The sequence below is a fragment of the Podarcis gaigeae genome, assembly GCF_964106915.1.
Source record: "Podarcis gaigeae genome assembly, chromosome: 14".
NCBI lineage: Eukaryota > Metazoa > Chordata > Lepidosauria > Squamata > Lacertidae > Podarcis > Podarcis gaigeae.
Window position 1 is genome coordinate 13,582,358 of NC_139690.1, and position 12,374 is coordinate 13,594,731.

At 41.8% G+C, this 12,374-nt stretch overlaps 1 protein-coding gene across 4 annotated transcripts in view; it reads right to left on the reverse strand.

The window, feature by feature from the left end:
• Positions 1–12,374, reverse strand: part of FBN1 (fibrillin 1) — a 216,037-nt gene that overhangs the window by 165,864 nt on the left and 37,799 nt on the right. For all 4 annotated transcript variants that reach the window (XM_083712342.1, XM_083712344.1, XM_083712343.1 and 1 more), the window contains exon 6: positions 11,569–11,664. In XM_083712342.1, the coding sequence (XP_083568468.1) occupies positions 11,569–11,664 (96 nt within the window). The remainder of the gene's footprint in view (positions 1–11,568; positions 11,665–12,374) is intronic.

Genomic DNA, 12,374 nt, shown 5'->3' on the forward strand with positions numbered 1-12,374 from the left:
TTGATTGAGATTTACTCCCTGGTGTGTTTAGGTTTGCAACCATAAGGTGCAATTTTACACACACCTACTTAAAAGTAAATGCATTGAACTCAAATGCACTTAATTCCAAGTAAGGAATTTAATCTTTAGGGAGATACATACATTTTCACAGTGATTTTTTTTAAGGGTTTCTGAAGCAAAACACTTTACTGTCTGTAACTGCTGTCGTGCTGTAAAATATCATTCAGGCATTTTTATAAAACAAGAGGAAGGCCTTTTGCCTTGCATGAGATTGCTGAGGATGGAACTGACTGCAAGGTAAAAAGGCAAGATGAGGTCATTCTTGAAGTTGTAGCTTGGAGGGTTAGGGAGTTCCCCAAACCCAAGCCAGCAAAACACACAAGTATGTCCAGCCAATACAGTAAGAATCTTGGTGCAGGCTTTTGAGACACAAACAACAAATAGCTAGACAATATAAACATTTGGGAGGCTGTTCTTAGGGGGTGGGAGCTGATGTTCCCACCGAGCTGATGTTCCCACCCTTCTTAGCTGTTTTAATACCTTGGCACAAATATTTTTCTTCTTCCTTGCTTTACGCACACAGCTTTGCAATTTAGGCCAGCTAGGATCCAAAGTAATGCCCGTATGGAGGGAGGGGGATCAGAAAGGTGATTTAAAACCAAACCGTCTCTATCCCTAGAACTGTAGCTGAGTGTTAGTTCAGAACAAGAGAATGAAGCCCTCAAATTTAGGGTGTTTTGTGCCTGCACAGCAATTCAGGATTTTCCAGACTCCTGTAGTGCAGGTTCATCTCTCGCTCTCTCCTGGTGGAGAGAATAAAAAACTTTCCTCGTGTATAAGATGAATTCTGCAGAAGACGAAATAAATCTGCCTTACGTAGTAGATGTTGATGGTTAGGAGTTTACTCTCCAAGAACTCAGTAAAATTTGTTCCAGAAAACACTTTCGCCAAATGCCGTCCCAACATACACCCAAAATTTTAACCAATAGTTAAACACTCTGCCTGTAAGTGTTTAACTATTGGTTAAAATGTTTGGGCATGTTGTAGCATCATTTCCATAAACTTAGGAAAGGGGCTCCATTTCCAAATATAAGTACAGTGAAATGAAAAATTTAAGTGTCCCTAATAGAGTTCTTAAGGGACACGGGTGGTGCTGTGGATTAAACCACAGAGCCTAGGACTTGCCAATCAGAAGGTCAGTGGTTCGAATCCCCGCAACAGGGTGAGCTCCCGTTGCTCGGTCCCTGCTCTTGCCAACCTAGCAGTTCAAAAGCACATCAAAGTGCAAGTAGATAAATAGGTACCACTCCGGCGGGAAGGTAAACGGCGTTTTCGTGCGCTGCTCTGGTTCACCAGAAGCAGTTTAGTCATGCTGGCCACATGACCTGAAAGCTGTACGCCGGCTCCCTTGGCCAATAAAGCGAGATGAGCGCCGCAACCCCAGAGTCGGTGACGACTGGACCTAATGGTCAGGGATCTGGACAAAGCAATCCTAAACATGGATCCGTACTGCCAGGCAGGGGGTTAGGATGGAGCAAAGATTTTTCTTCACCCGCTCCACCAGCAGCAGAGGCTCTGCTCCACCCACTAGTGGCTGTTGTCCATGGGGATTGGTAGGGTAGAAGACTGGGAGGCCAACAGTAGGTGGAGTCAATGACAAGTGGCTTTGGAATGTGGCTCCACTGTTGTATTCAGTCTGACTGCTCTCTGGCCATAAGGTAAGTTTGCTCTCCAAATCAGGGATGAGGAACCTGTGAACCTCCAGATGACGCTGAACACAAACCCTGTCATTCCTGACCATTGTTCATGGTGGGTGAGGGGGCTGTGGGTTGTGAGTCCAAGAACATCTAGAAAGCCACAACTTCCTTATCCCTTCGTCTAAGTTCCCTAATGTTTGGATGCCCAAAGATCTGAGTCTTATGTTCCCTCCTCAACATTTCACCAGAAGTGTTCAATTGGGATTGTCTGTCTAACATATGCTTTTTCTTGGCAGCAGAACATGACTCATCGGCAGCATACAGACTCAACAGACGCCACATGCAGTAAAGAACGAACACAAAATATTCAGTATTGGGAGCACTTTGACAATCTAAGCATTAGATCATTTTCAGATGGCTGACGTTCTAGAAGTGACACGGTTTACTGATGTCACAAACCAACCTGTAAGTAACTGCAAGGGTGGCTGAGTTTTTATCAATAGCATCTCTTAAGAGTGGTGAATGGCACAATTTAGCAGGAAGAAACTCCAATGAAAATCCTCATTATTACATATCTCTACATGCCTGTTTATTTGTATATATTTTAAATTTTTATATACGGATGTTTTATGGTGGCCTATATTTGTAAAGCTTTGGCAAAGTAAGTAAAGAGCCAGTTTTTGAAAACTTGCTGCTTAGAATTAACCATCTTTTCTGACACGCTTTCTGGAAATGAATAAACATTATTCACATCTTTATGGTAAATATTTTGTCAACTGAGCTGATATTGACAGATTTCCACCACCTGCTTAAAAAAATAATCTATTTTTCCCCAATGTTTTCAAATGTAACACTAAGGTTTCTTGTTAGTTTACATCTCTTGGCTTGTCTAGAGAAGACAAACCATAGGCCCAGGTGGAGACAATACAGTATGTCAAATACATAATACAGTTTCATGGCTTCACCACACAACACATATTACTACTGGTTTCAACCACATACTTCTCCGTTCTCCTTCTGAGAAGCACAGCCCAGATCAGGAACGGGGGTGGGGGAAGAATCTACCATAATAAAATAAAATTGGAAGGTAATTCTATTAACCTATTTGATTTCTCCTGCACACACATCAAAGTAAGTAAGCGATCTAGGAGCCCACCACAATCGCCACAAAGTCCTCATTGTTTTTTTCTGCAAGTGAATTGATTTTTTGCTCTTATGAAAAATCCAATTTACCCCTCTGCAGTCACAAGAATTCGGTTTCCTCTCTGGCAAAACATTGCCTTGGTCAAACAGATGCTGAATTCTATACAAGACCCAACTCTTCTGCTCTTTAAACTGTGCATATTTATCTGCATTCATGAAGTCTGGGTGTCCCAAAAGGGAAGAAGCGTCAAGCGGGATGATGAAAACCTCTTAACCCAGCATTTCCAAATTCCAAGAGCAATCTGGAGGCCTGGATTCAAAGTTCCCTTCATAATTACACAAGAACTTGGCAGACTAGCATGGCTCATATCTCGGATATCTTGGGACAAATTCCATTGACACCCACATGATATCATGGTCATATTTGGCTATATGAATATGCGATGTCTTGAGTTAAAATGCCTCCCACTATAACGTTAAATGTGGCATGCCAAATCCTTCTTTTCTACCCTTTCTGGACAAAGTTGCACTATTTAAGCAATCTTGAACTCTAATATGACATAGTTCAATGTCAACCTAAGGTTTTGCAAGGACCCTGAAAAAAATGTTAGATTTGGGCTTTCTAGCAGCAAAGCTTCAAAACCCCAAGGATGCATATTGTTGCTTTTATAAAACGTTTAGAAATATAATGTAAATGAGTGTAGAAATCTGCATCGGGGTATTTGGACTGTACGCAACTACATCCTACTCAGAGAATACTTGCTAAAATTACTGGACCTAGTGTGTCTTATCCTGAATATGGCTAGCATTGGATACAACTCTTTGCAATGACAGAGGTTAGAGATTTGAAAACTGAAAGGAAAACCCCCACTGCCTAATTCTAAACCCATTTACTTATATGGAAGACCCAGTTAGATTAATTGATCTCCTTTCCAAGTAAAAGTGCTTGGGATCACAGGTCAACAGCAACTCTACTGAGAAATAAATGCCATAGAATTCAGTCAGAGATACTCCTAGCAGAGACAGGCCCTGGTAGGGAGTACAAAAATGTGTAATTTCTAATGTAGCTATTGCAGTAAAGGGATTTGGGGGGGATACAGCTCCTTGCCAAGGGTGCAAGGGATTCCCAGGCAACTGCATATAGAGCGACAGCCTAGATCTCCCTTTGAGATTTTTCAAAGAATCTTTTACCTTTTATTCAAACAAAAGATCCCAAAGCAGATCTTTGCCTCCATATAGCACATTCAATACAAATTCTGCATTCTCTGTTTAACAGTTTGCAATCAGATTGTTCTCTTATATCATCTACTTCATTCTGTATACCTTATTTAGGCCTCTTTCCCTACAGTCCTATTCCAGTGCCAAATAGAACAAGCAGACACAAAAGAAATACAGGAAAGCTACTTGTTTCTTACAAAGCTTCAAGAGATCAGCTGGAAGTGTGAACATATCTATTGCAAATGTTATTAATCATTGCTGAATAGTCATTTCCCCCCTTTCACACACACATACCCTGTCATTGCAACTGCAAATTCAAGTTTAACACAACATGAATTATATTTCCCATCAGAAAATCATAATCAAGCAGTATTTTCAAATTCAAGATCTGTTATTTCTGATACCCCAAAGAGAGATAAATTATGAAGTGGATGCCAAAACTCTCAAATTTGGGTTTCCTCATAGACAAATCAAATAGACAATTCAGAATTTAACCATGATTTTTTAAAAAAATAACCATGTCTACTTAAGATTAATGGGACGCGGGTGGCGCTGTGGTCTAAACCACAGAGCTTAGGGCTTGCCAATCAGAAGGTTGGTGATTCAAATCCCCGCGACAGAGTGAGCTCCCGTTGCTCAGTCCCTGCTCCTGCCAACCTAGCACTTTGAAAGCACTTCAAAGTGCAAGTAGATAAATAGGTACCGCTCCAGCGGGAAAGTAAATGGCATTTCCATGCGCTGCTCTGGTTTGCCAGAAATGGCTTAGTCATGCTGGCCACATGCCCTGGAAGCTGTACGACAGCTCCCTCGGCCAGTAAAGCGAGATGAGCGCCGCAATTCCAGAGTCGTTTGGGAGTGGACCAAACAGTCAGGGGTCCCTTTACTTAAGGTTACAGTCCTAGATACCCATAATGCACCAGGGGAAAAGAACATCTACGGGCAGAGATCTTTTGATCACCAGGCAGAACAAACAAACAGGTTTTAAACTGGGAACACTCTGACAGTTGAAATTAAAAATAAATAAATCATACCACCACTGGTTGTGTGTACACTTCTTCCCTGGGTTGTCTATGAATTATCTAGTATCTTAGTGGCTGTGTTCAGATGTCACAATTAACCATGGTTTATCATTACAGGAATGAGTCTAGGTAAGCTTTGGGCTCACAAACTCCTCCTACTTGCATGGAGGAGTTCAGATGTTTTCCGTTTTAAAATTAACCACAGCTTGTTGCATTGTCCAAAACCAAGAAACTGGAGTTAATCTTAACTATGGCTTGTTTGAAAGAAGCCAACTTTAAGCCATTGGTTATAAAGCGGGTTTATTTTGATAAGCCATGATTAACATTAACCGCAGTTTAGGTGGGCATAATGCTAAACTTTGGTTATGAAAGTTCCATTTGAATGAGCAGCAAAAGCTTTCTGTCTCCTCACAGTCACAGCAAGAAGGGAGGGAGGGGTTTGCCAAAGCTCATTCAAGTAATGGAAAACCATAGTTCATTATGACCCAAATGTAGTCAATGGCCTGATTTAGATTATCGTCCAAACAAAGCCATTCTCTGTTTTGAAGGTGAATGTTCTGCTAATGACTTAATTGAATTGATTTATTCAGAAATACTCTCAATTGATTTATCTAGAAATACACTATTTCTAAACAGAGAAAATAACTATCTGTGAAGTTAACCATCAGTGTGCATTAACTATCTGTGTAGTCATGAAATACTACTGTGAAAGCTTTATATTTTAGAACCTCTCTCACAAAAATATGAAGCCGCTTACACTATACTAGTGTGGCCCTATTGTTCAGGTATCTTAACAGCTATGCTAGATAAACGTTTATGTCACTTATTTATATTAAAGTCCAGGAAAGAAATGTAGTGTATGTCTTTGTCATCAAATGTACTGCTTAGAAGACAGTTCTAAAAAGGGTTTTCTTGAGGGAGGGGGGATACCAGTAATTATAGGTTATAATACTAGTTTAAATGCAACAAATGTTTTCGGGAAATGACTTGTACTTTTATCTACACTTTGAGGCTTGCTTTCCATACCACTCTCAGGGTGCATAGTCTTTTCTGCAAATTATGCCAGTTATGTAAGAACACAGTAGTAAAGTTGCATTGCTTCAATATTGCCCCATTTGCATTTTTGCCAAAGTTCTTTGGACGTTATTTTTTCTTAATGAGGGCTGCAGACTTTAGTAGATTTAACTGGTAGGATATGCAAATATATATTTAAATCAATAAAATAAAAGCAATGAGATATTCAGCTGAAATGGTTTGGCAGCCCTGATTTTTACCTTTTGCCTTTGCTAGACTCACAAGGTGATCAAAATTCTGAAATATATATCCTGCTGCAGAGAAAGAGAGCTGAACAGGACTGACGCTGTGAAGGAAAGCCAGACATTGTTTGCACATGCAGTACATACACGAGGGAGGTACATGCTACAATCTTAATATTTGAAGTGACTGGAGTCCAAGCCTGCTGTCGTCTGACTCAAAAGGAAACTCTGGGTGGGAGCATGATTCTGCCTGTACTTTCCACTGCATTTAGAAACAGAAATATAGGAATCACCAAAGGTCTGAACCTATGGAGAGCCGCTGGCACTCAGTGTAGATTATGCTAAGCTCAATAGACCAAAGCTCTGCCTTGGCAGAAATCCGCTTCCTATGTATGTACCTAGAAGAAGAAGAAGAGGAGGAGGAGGAGGAGGAGGAGGAGGAGGAGGAGGAGGAGGAGGAGTTTGGATTTGATATCCCGCCTTTCACGCCCTTTAAGGAGTCTCAAAGTGGCTAACGTTCTCCTTTCCCTTCCTCCCCCATAACAAACACTCTGTGAGGTGAGTGGGGCTGAGAGACTTCAGAGAAGTGTGACTGGCCCAAGGTCACCCAGCAGCTGCATGTGGAGGAGCAGGGAAGCGAACCTGGTTCCCCAGATTACGAGTCTACCGCTCTTAACCACTACACCACACTGGCTAACAACTCCCAAATGTTACTAGAAATGCCTTAATACTCTCTCATTTCAGTTTACATCCCTGTGTGGAGCTTCAGTTTGTAATGTAATTTCTTCTACAGTTTGATAGGACTAGATGTCCCTTGAAGTCTCTTCCATCCCTGCAGTTTTCAATGTATCAGCATTAAGTCAGCCTTGCAAACAACTTGGTTGGCACCTGAAGGCAACCAGCAATTCCATGCAGATGTGTGAATGGGCTGAGGCAGGAGCAACAAATCTCTCCTTTCCTCTGCCATCAGTGCACTTGATTTCCATGTTGGCTGAGGAGGAAGAGGTGGTGGCCGAGGACCATTGGGTATGCTAGGGCAGAGGGCAGGGAGACCAACCATAGGGAGAGCCAGAGGCAAGGACAGGCAGAGTCAACTAATTTTGTCTCCATCCTCTTCCCTGTTCAGGGCGCGACTGAGACTAAGGAGGAAGGTGGCTGGCAGTGCCACCCCCTGGACTGGATTTAAGAAAGCAGGCATGCAATTGGCTGGCTGAAGGCAGACTGCATTGGGTGGGATGGTACCCCATTTGCCCTAACAGAGAGGGCTCCACTAGGAGCCAAGATCCTCTTCTATCTGCCTGTTTGGTAGAAGGCTTTTTATTTTTATTATTATTTTTTATTGATTTTTTTAAAAAAAAGAAATTAAACAAAGAAAAACAAAGAACAATACATAAAACTGTAAACACGCTTATGCACATATTTTCCAAAATGAAAACTAATAAAAAGAAAAAGAAAGAAAATGAAAAATGAAAAATATAAAGACAAAAGAAAAGATACTTTTCATAACCTGGAATATTACCAAATTCTTGCTTCAAATACTGCAATATATAAATCTTAGTTAAAATATTATAAAAGACTTCCACCGTATCCACCACACTTCTCTTGGTGGAAGGCTTTTTAAATAGCCTGCTAACAGGCTTGAATCCTGCGTTTCCATGCTGACTCCCACTAACTTTTGTGCGCCTATTTACAAGGCTGTATGCAATAGGCTTGGAATTACTTCCATCCAGTAGCTGATGATGTGATACACAGATATACCCATAAGTTTTTGTAATAAAGCAGAAATGCTATTTGCCCAATTTTACTACATTAAGGACTTAATATCTAAAGGTGGGCTATAAGTATTGTAAACAAATAAAAACATGATGGAATAAAAAGACATTAAGTTTAACAACATGTTTGGAACACAGTTCATCTGAGAGCCATGAAGAGTGAATGAAATGTTTTTAATGAGTTGCAGAGGTAAAAGATTCCCATTTCAAAATAGCCCATTGGCTCAAATTGATGAGTACTTGTGACTAATGAGGGCATCTGTCAACAGGCTGGCTGCTCTGGAGCTATCAAAACTAAGGTTACCAGATTTTTTTCAATGAATCCGAGGACCCTTTTCAACTTCCTACTAAATAGATGGATTTTGTCAGGGGACTAATTTGTAAATCCAGGGACTGTCCCTGAGAAGCGGGGACGTCTAGTAACCTTAATCAAAACCTTTCAATCTTTCTAGTGTTTAGGTTGCCTACTCTATACTCACAAAAATCAGCTGCTGTGTCTTGAACAAACACTGATTTGTTACTCCCTGTTACACTGGTTGGCAAAATGAACCAGTTGGCTTTGCCACTGGTTGGCAGGGAAAAAAACTGTACACAATTCCAATCAAGGTATAAACACCACAAGTCAGATTCCTCCAGATCCTAGAAATCCCAAAGTGACAACCCCATGTGACCATGTGTATTTGGGATTTTTAGAAACGTATAAATAGAAAAGTGGTATGCATCCTTAAATCTGGCAGTTGTTGATTCAGATTTAATCCCAAAACTGTTTCTCTGTTGCATCTTCAGTACCACTATCACAAAGGGAAGGGCCACAGTTCAGTGGTAGAGTATCTGCTTTGCAATCCCTGGCATCATCCCATAGAGCTGAGAGGGGATGATGTCTGAAACCCTGGAGAGCTGCTGCCAGTCAGTGTAAACAATACTGAACTAGATGGACCAGTGGTCTGACTCAGCACAAGGCAGCTTCCATTGATTCCCATGAAGTCCCCCTTCCCCTTCACAGAGCTACAGTATGGGAGGGGGGATTAGCTGAATGCAAAAACTGACCTTAGCAGTCAAAATAAGTCAGCATGGGTGTGATCATGTCTCATTCAGCATTTTTTAAGCCTTGCTAATTTCTATGCAGCAACGTGGGTGGCGCTGTGGGTTAAACCACAGAGCCTAGGACTTGCCGATCAGAAGGTCGGCAGTTCGAATCCCCGTGGTGGGGTGAGCTCCCGTTGCTCGGTCCCTGCTCCTGCCAACCTAGCAGTTCGAAAGGATCTCAAAGTTCAAGTAAATAAATAGGTACCGCTCTAGCGGGAAGGTAAACGGCGTTTCCGTGCACTGCTCTGGTTCTCCAGAAGCGGCTTATTCATGCTGGCCACATGACCCGGAAGCTGTACACCGGCTCCCTTGGCCAATAAAGTGAGATGAGCAACCCCAGAGTTGGCCACGACTGGACCTAATGGTCAGGGGTACCTTTACCTTTTATATGAATTACTAATTTCTATGCAATAAGTTTAGCATGGGGTTAAGACTCGGACGTCTGGCTCAAGTGCACCCCATCATTTTAATGCTGGGTTTAAACAACAAACATGGGGTGCACGGATTTGTTCAAACTTTGTAAGTATATGGACAACTCTGCTCAGAGCCAAATGCATGAGACCTCTCTCTGCTGTTTTCCTCTCTGTGGCTGAACACAGTATAAACAGTCCTTCCACTGCTCCTAACATTTGGCTGCTCTCTGTAACCACCTATTTTTCCTGTGTGGAAGAGTTGCTGGATCCAATCCTACCCTGGCTTGTAACAGTTTGCATTCAAACTGCTCTCTGTAGCTACTGGAGTTTCTCCCAGGTTTAGGCTTGAACAGAGCCTACATACATATGAGAGAGAAAGGTGGACTTGGTGGACTGAGTATATAATAGTCTGCTTTATATGTAACCCATCGTATGAATTTTCCAGACACCAAGTTAGCCCATTTGTTCAAATTAAAACATACGTTATCTGCAAAAATACAAAAACAGCCAAACGATAACTACAGTTAAACAGCTATTGCTGTCATCTCTCTCCAGAATGCTCTTAAACTTGATTTAATTTCCTTGAACTACTTCGGGCACAGCAGATAAGTAGGGCTGTGTTCTCATCTGGAAACAGCTGTGTGTGTTGCTATGGCTACCCAAGCAAAAAAAAAGTTCACAAAACTGATAACAAACTCATACAAGTTTTACAGAAGAACTCTGCAAAGCTAGTCAAAACAAAGCACGAGACTTGAGGCGGGATATAGTATAACTCCAGTACTTAAGTGTAGCTCCAATTGCCAAAACATTGCCCAAGACATTCTGTGTATATTAAACAGCAAGCTAAAATGTACGTGATTGCATTCATTTTACTGGCCAGCTTTTACAGCTAAAAATGAAAAATGAAACAAAATGAACTCCCAAGTTTCCTTTGCCTTTCATCCTCATCCCCATCTTTAAATAAAAAGTATGCAGACCTCCAACACATCTAAATTCCAGCAGGGGTGGCCAAAATTCAGTCCTAAAAGTGCACGTATAGCACTGAATCTCTAAAGTCCTGCACCTCAAATTCTGTACAGGTTCAAAGTGAGTCATCCCTTCATCAACATCACAGTCGTAAATAAAACCTCACACACATACTGAACCATACGATACTGTGGAAACAAAGGCACAACCATTGCTGAGTCCCAAGTACACCAGTGCCTTGCTCCACGTAAGAGAAAGTGTTGCCATCTTCTTCCTGACAATAGGAAATGAAGCTGCTGAGAAGGAGCTATAATGATAGATAACAAATGCTGCACCTGTTGAATTTCTGCCTCTCGGGCAGCTGATTAAAAGCACAAAAGCTTCATCAGAGAGGGAAACGGCAGCCTGACTGTGAGGCGAAAGAGGGAAACTTGGTTGCTTAGCAATCATGGAACAGGCCTTTGCGCCAAGAAGCAATATAGAAGTAAGGATAACGTCCACACATTGCAAAAAACAACAACCTGGAGAATATACCAAAAGGATCTTATGGGAGTAAGGAACACAGACTGCACCTCTCCACTGGCCTCTTCTAAGATTTGAAATAATTGCTCTGTGTGGATTCACCAGAGGGTTATAGTGTCAGCGTAGGTAAGGACATGCTATCCTGGAACTGCAGTAAGAGGAAGTACAAATAACACAAATTTATTTCTTCCCCTGCTTTGTTTTAACATACAAAGCTGCCCTGAATCCTGTTGGTAATAAGGAGCTATTTCCTCACTCCATCACCTGCCACAGTTTCATTTGCCTTCTTTAATCAGATTTTCTAAAAAAATAAGTCTTCCAGAAACATATTGTTCCTTCATCTTAATTCATCACACTTGGCAAACAATAAAAAAAACCCCAGAAACTTAACTCATACTGACTCATTCAGAAGCTTAACTCATACACAACACATCAAAGTCTGGTCTTTTCTAATGGGGGGCGGGAATCCCACCTACCTCTTTCACACTGAGGTCCAGTAAAGCCATAAGTGCAGGCACATCTGTTTGGGGCGACACATCTCCCTCCATTAAGGCACCCACTTTCGCAGACAGCTGTAAGTGAAATGAGCAACAGTTATTTGGATGCTCCCATGTTTCCATGACGGGCAACCATTTGTGGCTTTACCCGGGCCTGTAGCTTGTCTCGCTCCAGACAAACCACACACTGTAACCAAGGTTTGGTCCTGGGTTTACAGCTCATGGCCTGTTTGGAGAAGACAAACTATGAGCCTGGGTTCAGGCAACAGCATAGCTTGGCTCAAAGTACCCTAGCAGCAGCAGACCTCACAGAGAAGTTCAGGGGCTGTGAATCTTCTCTCTGGAGGCCTTCACACCTTCACACTAGCCCATAGTTTGGTTTGGTGTTACGTGAAAACCAGCTCTGTGGTTTCAAGTGTGTTTTGATAATTGTTTGATCGTTGTATTGTATTTTGGCTATTTTGCTAACTATTCTCCTCCAGGAGGAAGCATAGTCTCAAAACTGCAAATAAAAAATAATAATAATGGAAATATTAAGGTTTAGTATAGAAGCACCCAACCAGCCGTGTAAGAAATTACTATTTGGGTCTTTGTCCTCAAGCAGTGCCTACAGCTGGGTCCAAGCAATGGTAGCTCTGTACCAGGGTGGAAGAGGTCACCTGTCTGAAAGAGTTATAAAAGGTAAAGGTAAAGGGAGCCCTGACCTTTAGGTCCAGTCGTGGCCGACTCTGGGGTTGTGGTGCTCATCTCGCTTTATTGGCTGAGGGAGCCGGCGTACAGCTTCC